The 17,139-nt window shown below is 40.5% G+C and overlaps 1 protein-coding gene across 5 annotated transcripts in view; it reads left to right on the forward strand.

Moving 5' to 3' along the window:
• The first annotated feature begins 287 nt into the window (after positions 1-287).
• The window catches only part of Fxr1 (FMR1 autosomal homolog 1), a 47,337-nt gene continuing 30,485 nt past the window's right edge, over positions 288-17,139 (forward strand). For all 5 annotated transcript variants that reach the window (XM_041659058.1, XM_041659059.1, XM_041659060.1 and 2 more), the window contains exons 1-2: positions 288-373; positions 16,986-17,038. In XM_041659058.1, coding sequence (XP_041514992.1) covers positions 323-373; positions 16,986-17,038 — 104 coding nt within the window. In that variant the 5' untranslated portion in view covers positions 288-322. The remainder of the gene's footprint in view (positions 374-16,985; positions 17,039-17,139) is intronic.

Consider the following 17,139-nt stretch of genomic DNA (forward strand, 5'->3'; position numbering starts at 1 on the left):
CCCGCCGGCCCGCCAGGCCCCGGCTGCCGCCGGGCAGGTCCTGAGGGGAGCGTCGGCGGGCGCGCCCGGGCGGGTCCGCCTCCCTCATTGTGCGCGAGCCCGGACGCGCGGGAGTGGGCGTGGGCGGGCCCGGCCCGCCGCAGGGAAGCCGCCCGAGCACCCGCGCAGAGCGGCGCCGCAAGCGGAGAGCCCGGGAGCGGGCCGGGAGCGTCCCGCCCTCCCTCCCGCCCGCCCCTCCCCCGCGGCGCTCGCCCCTCCCCCCTCCTCCCCTCGCGTTGGAAAGTTTCTAGAATCTCTTCCCAGCGGCCTTTGCGGTTCCAACATGGCGGAGCTGACGGTGGAGGTTCGCGGCTCCAACGGGGCTTTCTACAAGGTACGGGCCGCGGGGAGGCCGGGGCGGGAGCTGGGCATCGGGAGCGGGGACAGGGGACGCCGGGGACCCCGGGGGCCGAGGCGTGGCGGCGGGCGGCGGCGGGGTACAGCGGGTCTGCGCTGCTGGCGTCTGCCCTCGACGCGGTTTAACGGTCTCGGGGGCCCGGGCTCCGTTATGTTTGGAAACAAGGCGGCGGGCGCCGGCTCTGCCTGCTGCCCGGGAGCGCCGCGGCCCGAGGCCTCCGGGAGGCGGGCGGCCGGGCCGGGCTGGGCCGGAGGCGCGGGGCTGGGGTGCGGGCGCGCCGGCGAAGGCCTGGCCGGGCGGGGGGCGCAGACGGCGGCGAGCAGCTCACTGGGACCCCGGGGCGGCTGGGCCTGCGGGGCTGCTCTCCGCCTCGCCCGCGGCGTCGTGGCGGACCCCGAGGCTCACCCCGGTGTCGCACCGACCCGGGGCCCTGCGAACCTTTGGCGGCCGCGGGGAGAGCGGGCGGTCGGGCCGGGGTGCTTGCGGCCTGGGGAGCGGGCGGCCCCGCCGCCGGGGAGAAAGGCGACTTGGGAAGGCGGGGTTCAAAGGTGACCCGAGGCCAGGCGGCAGGTGGGAGGGACGCGTTTCTTCACAGCCTGCTGCGAAGGAGGTATTTTTTTTTGTTGTTGTTGTTTTGCGCTTTTTTTTTTTTTAAATCCTCTTCCATGAGGTTCTTTTTGTTTCTTTGAGAGGAGGCCGTGCACTGCTGCGGAGTCTGGGCTGGGTGGCGGAAAGAGGCGTCTAGAGTAGAGGAATTCGTAAGGGACTTCCATGGGGGTGGGGTGGGCCACCAAGTTGAACACGAAGTCCGGATAGTTTATTTTCGCCTTAGTAACGGCCCCTTCTCCTCATTTCTTTTTTCCTGAGTGCGCGAGGATCTCAAATCAATACAAAACCTCCCCAGCTGTTGTCTGTCAGTCAATTCTGGGAGCCAGCATCTCAAATGTTTGAGAGTCTTGGCTATTTTTATGAAGGCCTTCTAGTGCATGAGTATTGTATGTACGTAGAATGGTTTCCCACAGGTTTTCATTTTTGCGCATCCTTTATTCCAGAGGATTTTATTCGGTCCTAACAATTTCCTAATTTGCAGTGTTTTGTTTTTCCTCTTTTAGCTTGCTGATTAGCTCTGTGGATTTGATTGGTCACGTGGTAATAACATAGGCAGCTTGTTGACGAAGAATGATCTAATATATATTTTAAATTTTATGATTGTAAATTTCTTGCGGACAACACAGGTAATAATGACTGCTGGAATCTTTATTAGCTTGTAGCTGGCTTCCTCAGTGTTCCAGGTTAAAACTTGTTGTCAGTCTAATGATCCAAGCAACACTTAAGTAGACCCTCCAAAAGATTGCAGAGATGGTTAGCTGAGCCACAGGGAATGGACTTAAAATACTTTCCTGCCTAGATAAGGTCACTATTATGCATCATCTTCCTGCCCTTTGGAAAAGTTTGTTTTTACTGTTTATCTTTAGGGTTTTTAGAGAGTATAGACAGCTTTATTTACCTTGCACGTTGTAAAGTTTGTTTTAGCCAGTTACTGTGCATAGTGTCGGCAGTAGAAAACCAGGTCTTTACTCCGTGTCATTCTGTAGTACAATATAGTCGGTTTGGCTTTTTGTAAAGTTTCTTTGCAGTCTTTTGGTGTCTTTTTTCCAGTCCGTTCATGAGTACCCCTGTTGCAACTCTGAAATATTAGTAATTGATTATGGTTGTATTGATGATTGAACCTAGAATGTTGTACATACTAAGCAAGTGCGTTTTACCATCAGGCTGTGTTCTGACCCCTTTATTTATTTTTTCTTTGAGAGAAAGTTGTCCAGTAAGTTGTCCAGACTGGCCTTGAACTCACTCTGGTATCTGGTAGTTCATGCTGGCCTTGAACTTGCAGTGGCACTTCAGCCCCTTGGGTAGCTAGAATTACACATCTGTACCACAGGACCCAGTTTATTGATCCCTTTCCTACTCTACATATCTGATCCTACTTAGACTGGACTCCACTCATTTTTAATTCAGAATGAGATGGGGATTTGATAAAGGTTGCGAAGGACATTACGCCACATTTTTGTGTACTTTCGGATGTTTGGAATTTTTCCCGTTGTAATCAATCGTGTGTGTACTTTGTAGAAGATACACTTTTCAGGACTCTGAAATATAAAAAATGGTAAAGAGGAAGAGCCCTAACTAGAAGTAAAGAAATGGACATTATAGATTTGTACTTGATTATCTTGTAATTGACTCGTGTAAAAAGGGCGATTTGTACAGTGGTCTGAAATGTTTTATATGTTTATGCAGTGAAATTATCCACTTGGTTTGTGTCCATCCTCCCTTGCTTTCTCCCATCTTAGGTTTCTTAAGAAAAAAAAACAGAAGAATCCCCAGGGGGAGGAAACCCTTTTTCTTTTGAGGTTGAACCTGGCCAGAGCCCTCTCTAAAGGTGCATGGTAAGGTCTCCTACTGAGCTGCACCTTTAATCTCATTACTTTGAGGCAAGCTCTAAGTTGTCTACATTGGCCTTGAACTTGCTATCCTTCTTCCTCAGCCTAACTAATAACCTGGCTGAGAAAGTTCTTACCCCACAACAGCTCATTGTTTTCTGTCACTTAAGTTTTTAAAGAGGGGTTACATTCTGCAAGACAGCTTTTGTTTCCTTTTTCAAAACAAACTTTCTAAATGTTTTTGATCAATACTGACACTTGTATGCCATCACAACACCACCATGAAAGTTTCCCTGTTACCCCTTTAGCCTCTAGGGTTTCCTGTCTTCATAGTTCTGTCTCATCTAGAATTTCATATGTGTAGAATTAACTAAGTAAAATAATACCTAGTGTTTGAGCTTGGCTTCTATTTAGCATAGAGGAATTTTTTTCTAGTTTAGAAGATAGTCAAGGAATTTTGGAAATGGAAAAACTAGAAGTAGAAGTTGTTTATAGACTCGAGCTGTTCATGTTTTTATTTTGTTGTACTTTTTTTTAAGTTGTGGTTTTCAGTGTATGGGTGATTCTGAAACTCTGAATTTATGAACTGTTATCACTCTCTGCTTGGTGGAAGTGCAGGGACACAGGCCTTTGGCCCTGTGAATTGTCATTTGAGAGTTTTGAGAGGCAGCTTGGTGCTTTGAGCTTTGTGGTCAGTATTGCCTTGAGGCACGGCTCTTAAACATGGAGTAAATCGAATAAATTTAAGAGTCAGTGAAGAGCTGAAGATTAGTACCCAATGCCAGGACAGCCTTTTCTTTAGAAAAAAGAAATCCATACATAAGTAGTAGCATGGTAAACATACTAAACAATGTGCTAAGCATATTGCTTTTTCTATTAAAAATGCATCTATAATTAGTTGTCTCTGCAGCTCTCTAACTCTAGGAATGGGAAAGAGTGGGAACATTTGGTGGCTGTGGGTAATTTGGTATAACATACTTGCTTCTATACATTTCATACCTAAAGCAAAGTGCTTTTTTAGAAAGCTCAGTGAGGTAGAATGTATTACTGAAAAGAGATAAGAATGTATATTCTATAATTTATTCAAGCAACAGAATGGCTTGCTAGGAAGGATACTTAAAATTGTGCATCTTTTGGCAACAGTTCTCTGTGATAAATATCCTTAGTTCTGTTTGCTAGTACAGTGATAAAATGCCCTGAAAAAGCCGCTTATGGGAAGAATGGTTTATTAGACCCACAATTGGAGGTTATGGTTCATCATTGAGGGAACTTGATTCATCTCATCATAGTACTTCCAGTCAGGAGCAGAGAGTGGTGCATTAACGCATGCATATATACGCCTGCTCAGCAGCTCTTTCTTTCTCTACACCTGCCTGACAGAATGCTGCTACCCACAGTAGGTGAGTCTTCCCAGCTACTCAAAGTAGTCCTTCACAGACATACCCATAGACCATATTAATCTACACAATGTTTGATAGAGAATGTTCCTGGGTAATTTCTAGATTGTCTAAAATTGATAATAAAAACCAACTGTCACATAACTCCATTACCCCAAAAACCCGTTGTGCCCATTTTCAGCATTCATAGGTGATGTGTATGAGCTAAATGTATATGAAAAGAGTCCTTGGTCTCATGTGATCCTCTTGTCTTAGTCTCTAGACAAGCTTTGTCTCCAGGTGTCATGCCCAACTCTGACATGAAATTTTGTAATGTCATTGCATTGTATATTTTTGGGCTGAGCATGATATGGTAGTTGCACCTGAGGCTTTAATGCTTTATGTCTGAGGTGGATACTTCCACATTAAATAACAATTTTAAGTAGATGTTGAGCAAGTCAATCAGTTTTTGGCTCTTGTGGAGGAATTTTTCTGTCTGTATAGGTGAAATGAAGTTTGGGGTCCTTTGTATAGTAGATGGAATTAATTACATGTAGAGCTCTTAATGTCTGGCTTTAAGTGTATAATTGACACGTCTTGAAGAATTGTAATAGATCTATAATTCCTTATTTAACTTACTGTTAAAAGTAAAAATTGAGATCAATAATGAAGTTGTGCAGTAGGTATTTTATCACTGATGACAAACTAAATTAACAGTGAAGGAGTGGTGTGCTGTGGACATAATGACTTCAGTGAGTACAAAATCTTAGTTGGAAACCAGGCCTGGTGGCACATGCCTGAAATTCCAGTCCTTGAGAGGCAGAGGCAGGAACATCAGTATTCTAGGTTGGAAAACAAACAGTGACAACAGAGATGGATCAGTGGGTTAATAAGGTGCTTGCTGCCAGACATGACAATCTGAGTTTAATCTGACAGTCCACATGATGGGAAGAGAACAGACTCCCTCAAGTTCTCTAACCTCCACACAAACTACTTTTTTATTTTCTTTAACTTCCAGGTCAGTGTAGGCTAAACTCTTGATGCTTAAACAACTGTGTCAACCAACCTCTCACCAGCAACTCTAAATGTAGTATCTGAGGGAGAAATGGTAGCTTCCTTAGTATTAGAGCTCTTTGCTAAAATGTATAGGTTCAAATATTTTTAAGATGAATTTGCATCGTACATATTTAAACTATGGCTTTTGTAAATATTAAAATTTTAAGTGGAATTGAATGGTCTCAATAATTTGGGCTTTGAGACAGGGTTTTATGTAACTTTGGCTTTGAATTTGCAATTCTGCCTTAACCTACTGAGTTACTGGGATTACAGACCTGTACAACCATACCCAGTTTGTAGCTTTTATTTTGTCCAGGAATAGCGTCCAAATGTGACTGTAAAGGGAAAGAAAGCTGCAGACTTGTTATTTTGAGACAGGGTCTGAACTATTTCAGTGGACTTGGAACTTGCTCTATGTGCTGCCCAGACTGCCCTTGAACTAAGGATTTTCTTGTCTCCACTACTCCGTTGCTGGGAGTATAGGCATGCACTGCTATACCTGACTATTGGATTCATTGTTTTATTTTTAGGAGAAATACAGAATAAAACATCTGAAGACAAAAGCTATAAAAAGTATCTAGAAATATACATGGCTTGGACCCTTTTCTTTATGTACATATATATGTATCATGTTTGAGTGTTTTTTGTAAGAGAACAGCTTGCTGGCTTGTTATTAGATGTTCTCTTAAGCTTTCATATGTATTTCCTGCATACTCAGACACTTCATGAGGTATGGTTTTGTGCAGATTTTTATTTTTGAGACAAGGGCTTACTGTGTAGCACTAGCTAGCCTGGATCTCGCTCTAGTTTGTGTTAGTCTGGAAATCTCAGAGGTCTACCAGCCTCTTCTTATGGAATATAAGATATTAGGAATATGGATATAAAGGTGTATACTGCCATACCTGATCTATGAGGTATGCACTTAGTCATTTTATATACAAGGAGTTGATGATGATGCTGTATCTGAAGTGGCTTTTAACTCTGTTTTTCACTTCTAGTTTATGATACTTCCTTAAACTTCTTCAAAGGATAGTTTTGAGTAATGAACTTTGTGTATGTGTTTGTGGATGGATAAGTGCCACAGGCACTGTACCAGTGTGGGGATTCAAAGGCCACCTTTGTGGAGTCAGTTCTTCAGGTCACCAAGTTTGGGTGACAAGTGCCTTTATGTGCTGAGCCGTTTTTTGTGAGCCTGAATTTAACTAGATTGTGACCTACTGATTGTGTTTTCTATCACACTATTCAGAATGATTCGTTTTAGTTTTCTCATCTGGAGTTTAAGGCAGTGTATTTTTCTGACATTTGTAAAAGTTGCTGAGAAGTTCTGTGAGTTTATTCAGTCTGTCCAGCTCCAACAACAACAACTAGTACTTTGAGTTGAGACTGCTTCTCAGGTGCTGCTTGGATGTTGTTCATGTGCATGTCTAATTTAGTCTCAACCACAGTGAAACAAACAGTAAACACCATTTGGGGAAATCTGAAGCCCTGTTGGAGCTCCAGAAATCAGGTTGATTCCAGATTCCAAGTATGTATTTGCCTTTCTGGAGCTTATTTTCTTTAACTGTTACAGTATTACGTGTGCGTGCGCATACACACACACACACACAACACACTGTTTTGAGGTAGGATCTCTCAGACTTGCTATGTGACTGAAAATGGTTTTGCATTTCTAATCTTTCTGCTTCCTAAATGTTGGGATTACAAATTTATGCTAGCTACCATGCTCAGTTGTTATACTGTGATTTTTTTTCTTAAGTACCAATAAGTAGTTCTCAAAATTATTGCTAGTTGTAAATTAATAATAAACTGGGAATGTGCAAGACTGAATTGGGATGACTGCTGCAAAAAAGATTTAGGTTGATTTCTATTTTGCTTTCTAAGAATATACTCCTTTTCCAAAATGGTAGCTAGCAGCTACTGAACTGAAATATACTAGTCAGAAGTGAGGTAGTTTAAAAGAGGATATAACACATTAACGGTTTTTAAAATACTAATTACATATTAAAATAATATTTTGGGCATATTGGGTTTTAAGTATGTTAAAATCTTACCTGTTTTCATTTATTTTGATATGACTATTTTAAGTTACATGCATGATTCATATTTTATTTCTGTGGGATGGTTACATCCTCCGCAGCTGTTCACCTTTCTGTTACTGAGTATGTAAAATACTTTGAAATATTTGAAATGCACATACATATTAGTGTAAATGAACTGCCTGTTCAGAATTTTTCCTGGCCATGCTAGAAATGAAACTCTGAGCCTTGCCTCTATCAGGCCAGTGCTTCATCTCCAGCCCTGAGGTAATGTTTTTATGATGCAGCATGTCAGTGATTTTGAATACCAAGACTTTAAAATGGAGCTTTTTTGGTGGGTGGTACTTAGCTCATGAAGAGGAATAAAGTGCTGAGGCAGCTTTTCTAGGACTAGGTTTTCAATAGCTGGACTATAACAAAATTAGGAAACAGAATATTGCTTTGTTGATCTGAACACATGCATGTTTATATATAGTTTTATAATTCATTTGTCTTTGAAAACCATGGTAAAATTGAACTATCCTTAAATCTTACATTGACTTAATAGTGAATTTCTGTGTATTTGGTTCTCTGCAAACACAATTACTTAATGGTATCAGATTTAAAAAAAAAAAAACTTCCTGCTGGGCAGTGGTGGCATACACCTTTAATTCCAGCACTCTGGAGGTAGAGGCAGGTGGATCTCTGTGAGTTCGAGGCCAACCTGGCCTACAAGAGGTAGTTCCAGAACAGGCTCCAAAACTTCATCCTTACCATGTTTGCACAACCCATTTGGGAAAGTAACTGGAGAGTTCTTGGTGATGCTGATGAAGCTTGCAATAGTGGCTTCAGTATATATTTGAGTAAATAAAATTAGTCTTGGCTTCTGGACACAGGTAATTTGTTGTGTCATCTTAGTGGTTCTCTATATACAGAGTTACGTCTTTTCGAATCAGTTCTAATTGAACATTTTAAATGGCTTTTTTAGTGGTTATGCAATGATCTGGTCACAAATTCTCATTGCCACAACTTCTTGGTGTACACGGAGGTAACTGAAACTTCCATGCTTTGCAACAGAAAAGTTAGGAGAGTTTTGGGTAGCCATTTGGAAGCATTGAGTCATTTCATTTCAAGAACTGTTCAAACAGTGGTAGTTGTCTGTATTTTGTCTTATCATCATTGCCTTGTGTTTAGAAGAGTTAAGTGTTAAGTGCTGGCTGCTGTTGTTATTAATTTTGGTTTGCTTGTTCTCAGATCAAAACCAGAACTTCATGCAACTAGCAAGCAGCTTGTTACTGGGCTGCAACCAGTCTGTGAAGGGTTGCTTTTGGTAGTTTTTCTTTACTAGAATTTGTTCAGTAATTTAGTTCTGTAATAATACCTGCAGACTTCTTTTATAGAGCTTATATCCATTGATTTTTAACTACTTTTACTTAGTAGATTTGTTCCGTAGCTTTTTCAAAATAAATTGTTCAAAATAAGAGTTTCCTTTGAGAAAGAGGTTCACGATGGGGTCCAGGCCAACAAACTCGTGGACCTATGTGGTATCTTCTAAGTCCCTCCACTTCCATAACAGCTGGGGATATGGGCTATTGTAGTTGGCTAAGAACAGAAGAAGTTGTTAAAAAATTAGGATTTCACTATGTCATCTAGCCTGGGCTCTTAATTCATGGTCTTTCTAGCTCATCTTTCTAAAGTGCTGGGATTACATGCCCAACAACACACATTTTAAAAGATATGCACTTCTATATATCGATGTTCACATAGTCTTGACATGTGTAGTTTATTATTGATGTGATGTACAAATTTGATTCAGTCCAAATATTTTCCTTTTTTTCCTCCTGGTGTTGGTGGTTGATGTTTTTTGTTCCTCCATTTCAGGGAACCCTGCCTATAGTCAGATAGGTAACCTTGCTTAGAGCCAGATAAATGTGATCCCAGATTTATCTCTGTGCTCATAGCATTGTGTGCGTATACACATTCAGAAACAAATGTAGAGTTTTTCAGTGTGTCTATAAAAAACTAGAATCACGGTTTAACATGTGCATACAGTATCAGGCATTTGTCAGTACTCAATCCCCCCCCCCCCCCCCAGTATCTGTGTTTCCATTGGATAGATTCCAAAGAAAGGGGTAGTTTAGGAACTGTGGTGATGGCTCAGGTGATAAAGTGCCTGCCACAAACGTAAGGATCAGAGTCCAGAAACTCAGCATCCATATAAATGCTGAGTGAACGTGACAATCTGTCTATAATCCTACAGACTGGGGAATCCTTCCAGATAAGCCCAAAGTAGCCGAATTGGTGAACTCGAGGTTCAAGTGAGATCAGTGAAGAAGGAAGAGAATGATTGAAGGAAGATAACCTTAAGTCAGTCTCTTGCCGACCCACACACACACATGCGTGCATACAACATACATGCAAACAATAATAGGTTAGTTTGGAAAGAAACTTAAAAACTTAAGAAAACAAAATAAGCCTCTTAAGTTACTTTTGTCTTTTCAAAGACAGCCATGATTTTTTCACTAGCTGATAGCTCTTCCTCTTAATATGTCCAAGCCAGAAAATGTTGATTTGCCTTTTGGATTTGTTCTACAGTTTGCCTGTCCTTGTCCGTTTTCCTGTTGGGATGTCTTTTTTCAGTTATTGAGATCTGTTTGTTTCTGGATATTAACTTAATGTAAAAGTGTATTCTCACAAAGATAGGCATCTGTGCAAGCATCAACTATTAAATAATAAGCAGTAGCCCAGCAGTTTGAAATAGTTTATTTGTACATGGGGAAAATGAGTGCCTGTGCTACTGGTTCATGACTTGATTTGGAGCCTTGGAGTGAGTGGTGATATCTCCATCCAGTATGGCTAGATTCACCCCATGAATTGTTCCACAAAACCTTGAGTGCTCTAGGAAGATTCACAAAAGGCCCAGAAGAGGGAGAATTATGACTTGCCTGTTGAGGAATAAGACTAGAGTGAAAAATCTTGCTTTCTTGGGTTCTGTGATTTATCACATACTACATAGTGAATTTGAGACAGTTTTTGTGATGAAACTGCAAATTATATTTAGTAAAGTTCTTTTTTCCTTGTTTTGATAAGGGCTTTTTCCCTGTGTCTTTATCTATAGACAGTCCAGAAACTGTTTTGAGTCATATAAATTAGTAGACATTGAAGTTAAAGGGAGGTTTACTGCAGTATTTTGAAAGGAATGAGTAGTAGCATAAAGTACTCCGTGGCACAATTTGCAGGGTTGTTTTTTTTTTGTTGTTGTTGTTCCTTTGTTTTGTTTTACATAAAGTTGCGTCCAGGGCTGGGAAGGCATAAGACAATTTCAGTTGAGGGGTCTCATCTGAGAACACTGTTTTTAGATAGTGCCATTCTAGAGGCATGAGAAAAGCATTAATTCACTACACACAGTGGATGGATGCCTAGCTGCGTTGAGCTGTATTGGAACCCTGATTATAAAAGACAGCTGTATTTTGTTCTTCCTTTCAGAAAATCTGTACATGTGTACATGTAGGGTAGGAAACTGTACAACATGATGCCATGGTCAAGAGATTAAAATAGTTAAGCTAGGTTTAGAGTCCAGGGAGTAATTTGAGTGTGGTGACTCAAGCCAGGAAGCTTAGCTCTTGGAAGGCTGAGGTAGGGAGATTTCTGCAAATTCAACTCCAACTTGGGATTGCAGAATGAGATCTTAAAAAGCAGCAGAGATGGCTCAGTGGTTAAGAGCACTGGCTGCTCTTCCAGAGGTCCTGAGTTTAATTCCCAGCAACCACATGGTGGCTCAAAACCATCTGTAATAAGACATGGTGCCCTCCTCTGGCGTACGCGCATACATGGAGGCAGAATGTTGTATACATAATAAATATCTTTAAAAAAAAAAAAAAAGCAGCAACTAACCCAGAGGAATAGATGATTACCACATACAGGTTTGGGTGTTTTGTGAGAGATCCATGCCAGTTTACTGTACCTAAAATGATACCAGCTGTAAGAAAAAAGGTGCTTACCTGGCGGTGGTGGCGCACGCCTTTAATCCCAGCTCTCGGGAGGCAGAGGCAGGCGGATCTCTGTGAGTTCGAGACCAGCCTGGTCTACAAGAGCTAGTTCCAGGACAGGCTCCAAAGCTACAGAGAAACCCTGTCTCGAAAAAACAAACAAAAAAAAAGGTGCTTATATTACTCTGAGGATTGGTTATTTATTTAGTGCCTTTAATTTGGATACCTAAAATAGATAGGAAATGCAGACTAAATAAGTTGCTTATTTAACCATTAAACAGTTTGTTTTCAATGTGTCCTCTTGATTTCCTTGGGCATCCTGCTATTACCAGGATCCCTTGAATGAATCACTCTGCAAGTATTGATGCTGGTGCTTTATTGATATTTATTGTAAAATATCAACAATTTTCTGCTAAGAAGACTCTATTCTTCCTTAGAATTCTTCACTGGTTTACTCAAGTAATGATTCAAGTGACGTAGAAAAATTTCAAGCAAGCCAAGTCTGAGCCTGCCTAAGTGGTGACCTGTGGTTATTAGCAATTCTAAGATAACCTCATTTTAAAGAAGCATTCTGGTTTCAGATATGCTGAGTTGTCAGACTGGAAGTTACACAGGAGTTGGAAAATGAACCTTTGAATAGACCATTAATTGCTCAAAGCCTGGCAAGTCATGATCCAAAGCAGTTCCATCAATTCAAGAAAAACAAAAGGCTTAGTCTTGTGTACGTTATGCCAGCAGTGTTCTTTTTTTTTTTTTTTTTTTTTTGATTTTTCGAGACAGGGTTTCTCCGTAGCTTTTGGTTCCTGTCCTGGAACTAGCTCTTGTAGACCAGGCTGGCCTCGAACTCACAGAGATCCGCCTGCCTCTGCCTCCCTAGTGCTGGGATTAAAGGCGTGCGCCACCACCGCCCGGCGCCAGCAGTGTTCTTTAACTGAGAGGATGAAGGGAAAGACTGCGGTAGCATCCAACACTGAACCTAGTGCTTTTATTTTGTTTTACTCAAGACGGATTTCTCTGTAGCTGTGGAGCCTATCTTGGAACTAGCTTCTGCAGACAAAGTTGGCCTCAAACTCTAAAGAGGTGTTCCTGCCTCTGTCTCCCAAGTGCTGGGATTAAGGCCATATGCCACCACTGCCCGGCACCTAGTTAGTGATTTTAGTAGAGAAGTTAATTTGGTTTTAGAACTGTATTCCTTACCACAAGTTTGCTTCAGGTCAAGAACTAAGCCTCGAATGAAGTGTTCTTAATTACCTTTAATAAGAAATCAAATACATAAAATTATTTGTTTACCAAATCTAGAAAAAATTGAAATTTCGTGCCAGAAAAACCAATTACTAAACTTGTAAGAATATTTTATTGTTTGAAGGTAGTAGGAGCGTCAGTCTATGAAAATAAATGTGAACTAGAGGCTAGATTCATGACAGGTCCCATTTACCCAGGGTGACTTAAGCGATTTTGAATGATTTATTTTTGCTTTTAAAACTATTATTACAATTTTAAATTTTTGTAAAGATCTCACTGTGTAGACTTGGATAGCCTAGAGGTTGCTATGTAGTTGAGAATGGCCTGAATTTGCAGAGATCTTGCTTTTGTTTCCTGGATGTTGAGATTGAAAGTGTGTGTCATTATTTTAGTTTTTATGTTTAGTTAATGGATTGATTAATTTTTTTTTTTTTTTTAGATAGTGTCTCTTTATGTAGTTTTACCTGTCCTGGAACTTGCTGTGTAGACTAAACTGACTTTGGGATTAAAGGCATGTGCCGCCATACCTGGCTTGTTTTTATTTTTAATTGTGTGTATGTGTCTATATGTGGGAGTGTATGTGAGTGCAGATTCCTGGGAAGGCCAGAGGCATTGGATATCATTGGAACTGTGCTGAAATTTTAAAATTACATTTGCGTGTGTGCATGTTCTCAGGCTAAAAGACAACTTTTCAGAAGTCAATTTTCTCCTTTTACTGGGAGTTGGGGGTGGCTTCCCAGGATAGAATTCTGGTGGGCAGGCTGGGCTGCTAGTGCCTTTACCCATTTGAGTCATTTGCCTGCTTAACCAATGAGGATTTTTAATAGATTGGAATTTAAAGATCAGAATCACTATAGGATAACCACTCTAGGAGGCTGGTGATCTGTTCCCTTCTCATTGTTAGGTCTATCCTGATGTTCTTTTTGACGAGAATTTGGGGAATTTAACTTAGCTCACAGTTAAAATCACTCTCCTGTTCTTTTCTTTGTGATTATCATGGCTCATCTTTTAAGTAGGTTTGTGTTTTAAATTTATGACTAGAAAGGACTTCTTTACACTGGGACTATGAATAATTCACTCATATTTCCCCCCAGATACTTAATTTTATTTTCTTCACCCCCTTTTTTTTTGAGGCAAATTCTCTCATTGGTACACTCTGGCTCCAAGCTCATTCTGTAGTGTCTAGACTGTCCTTGAATTCATTCTTTTGCCTCTGTCTCTTAAACATTGGGAATATAGGTACACGCTGTCATGCCTAGCAGAATTTAAGTCTTTTAGCCAATTTATTTTGTGACGACACATTTTTGGGGGTCCTGAAAATTGAGAACAGGGACCTAACACTACTAAACATGTGCTCTACCACTGAGTTAGTTTCTATCCCTTGGCTATTTTGAAAACTTAATCTTTTAGTCTTGGTTGGCTTTGATCCTGCTCTGCCTCCTGAGTGCTGGTGTCACCACACCCAGCTTCATTTTCCATAATAAATAACCAAACATCCCAGTACCGCTTAAAGGTAATCTGTTCTTTTCTCCATTAAAATTCTTCTAAAGCCAAACATGATGGTGCATGCCTTTAATTACCTGCACTTGGGAGGCAGAGACAGGGATATATCTTTGTGAATTTGAGGTTCCAGTACAGCCAGGACTACGTCCCCTGCCACTGCCCTTTTCTTCTAAATAATTTACTTATAAGAGAAGCACTTTTGCAGTCTGTGGTCTATACTTTTAAGTGTCTTCCCGTTAGGATCATTGAGCTTTAATGTAAGCATTATTATTTATTTAATCAGTGTAGTATATTCTTGTTACCTATGGGCTTCCCCCTCCACAATTAAAAATGTACTTTTTTGTTGTTGTTTTGTTTTTTTTTTTTGAGGGAAGACTTGCTTTTTTTCCTCCACCAATAGATTTTTTTATAGCTATTATTAGAAGCCTCTCGTCCTCCCCCCTTCTCATTGTTTATATGTTACAAAGTATGTTGGTTAACTTGCAAACACACTGAATTACTCTTTTTTTTTTTTAAAATTCTTAGGGTAAATTGCCACAATTTGAGGACTGTAGGGCTCAGTGGCAAGTATCAAGCCAGTAGCAGTTACTTAGCAAGACTACTTAAAAACAGTAACAACAAAAGTTACTGGTCCTGTGTGTAATGGTCGAACTAAATTTTATGGAGATCTGGAGATTGGGAATAATAGCATATAGAAATAGAATCAGCCATAGCTTAGTATATACAGGCCCTGGGACAGTGGTCAGGAGGAAGCCTCTGGTTGGAAAGTCGCTTATATTCTTACAGCTTGTCATACTGTGTGTATAATGAGAAATAGTCCCATCTGCTACTTTTTTTGAGACTGACTAACTGCAAAGATTTTTACGGGGTTGTACTAAACTTGCTGTTTGCTTTTCCTTCTGCTGGTTTATGTCTTGTAGTCTTCAGTTTGCTAATTGATAGTAGACATTTGAATATTGTTCTTTTAAACTGCTTTGTTACCTAACAAGCAGTTGCAATTTTTGTCTTTTTGTGAGTTATCTTGGCATAAACTTTAGTGTTAAGTAGATTTTAAGGGAACACAAACAAGTATTCCTTTAAGTTGTGCTTTGCCCAAGTACTAAGTGCACGTGTTTGTATGGCTAGTCTTGAGTGTGTATTTTGGAGTGTAAGTGTGAGAAGAATGTTTACTAATTGGCCACTGGGTTAAATTATATATGGAAGCTCTGGACTGGGGTTGAGCGATTTGCAGTTCTTCTGACAGTAATGTTAAATGTTTTTACATGCTAACTGTAATTACCCAATTGTCAAGTAGTACTTTTCCCTCTGGGTAAGAATTTAAACAAGCCAGTCTCCACCACAGTCCTTTGTTCCACTTAAAAACAGTTCTTTTTAGGTAATATGTTAGACAAAAATAAGTTCCATTATGCTTTTTTCTTTCTTGGTTGATTGGTTGGTTCATTGGACACTAATAACCCTGGCTGTTTGCTTAGTCATCGATACTGAGAGCAGAGGTCTAATGGCGACTCAGTGGTATTAGTTAAATGAAGATAAGCACACTAACTCTAAAATTTATTTAAAGGCTAGGAAGTGATCATTTTGTGTTTATTGATAATAATATATGATGGTTTGGAGGCAGTATATTAACTAGCCAAATTTGAGAAAGAAAATTATATTGTTGTGTCTGTGTGAGTGCAAACATGGGTTCCTACCTACATTGTGCATGTAGTGTGACATTGGAGTCAGCTCTCTTCCACTGTGGGTTCCCATGGTCACACTCAGGTTCTCAGACTTGTGTGGTCAGACTTGCTTGGTGGACCCTTTTACCAGCTTAGTTGTCTTTCTGGTTCTGACTTTTTTTTTTTTTTAAGATTTTTATTTATTATGTATACAGTGTTCTGTCTTCATATATGCCTACTCGCCAGAGGGCACCAGATCTCATTACAGATGGTTGTGAGCCACCATGTGGTTGCTGGGGATTGAACTCAGGACCTCAGGAAGAGCAGTCAGTGCTCTTAACCTCTGAACCATCTCTCCAGCCCTGGCTCTGACTCTTTTAAGGGAAAGAAAAGTAGGTGAGAAAAACATGTCTAAGATAATGCTGATTTTTAAAATGTAATGCTTTACCAGACTTGGACTGTAATTTAATAGTTATAGTGGAATCTGTTCTTAACTTTGTTAGGTACTTTGTTGAACATTATTTAAATTTTAATTTCTAATGTATGAGGCCTAATTAAATTCATTAGATTAAAATTGTGTGTAATTTACAGAGTTAGGATGTTACCTGACTGAAGAGTTTGGGTTATTAACTACTAAGTTACTGGCCTGTCAGTCGCCTTACTATTACTTCACCTAAGTAAGCCCTTCATTCCAAGGATGAGGATGTACTGTGTGTTTGGTTTGCTTATTTTGAGGTAGATAACATTGTTATAAGCAGAGTTCAAGGAGGCTAAAGAACAGCTTTTTACAAATGAGAGAAAGGAAAACCAAATTCACATCTTAAAATCTTTTCAAACCCTGTGGTTGTTGGAATGTGGTGGGTTTGTTTGGGTGAGTGTGTGTCTCTCTCATCTACACCTCTTTTCACCCCTCCACCCAATTTCTTAACCCATCTTAGGCTGCCTTTCAACTTGTTATGTACCTAAAAATGACTGAATTTCTCACCCTCTTGGATTTCGTTATCACACTCTTGAATTGTGTGGGGGATGGAGTGCTAGGCGAGTAGTCTACAAACTGAGCTGGGTGTTTTATTTCTCTCTTCTAAAGACAAGAGTCCTGTGTCCCTGCCTTGTCTGGTTTTCACTGTGTGTCCAAGCTGGCCTAGGACTTAAAGCAATCTTCCTGCCTTAGCACCCATAATGCTGGAACAGTTTTGTACCAACTGGTCTTCCTTGATCTGCGTTCTTTCATCATTCTGTAGTTTTTATATCTATTACAGGGTTTAAGAGTTAGGTAATAATAATACTGATAAGACTTTTTGTTTTATGCAGGGATTTATCAAAGATGTCCATGAAGACTCCCTCACAGTTGTTTTTGAAAATAAGTAAGTTACTGGCAGATGTAAATTTTTAAGATTGGTAATACTGAATGTTCCTACTGATGCTGGTCGGAAAATGATTCTGCTGTGGAGTGGGAGTGCTTTGA

This window comes from Microtus oregoni, unplaced genomic scaffold, assembly GCF_018167655.1.
Source record: "Microtus oregoni isolate MIOR12 unplaced genomic scaffold, Mior012 000010F_ref0000083, whole genome shotgun sequence".
Lineage (NCBI taxonomy): Eukaryota > Metazoa > Chordata > Mammalia > Rodentia > Cricetidae > Microtus > Microtus oregoni.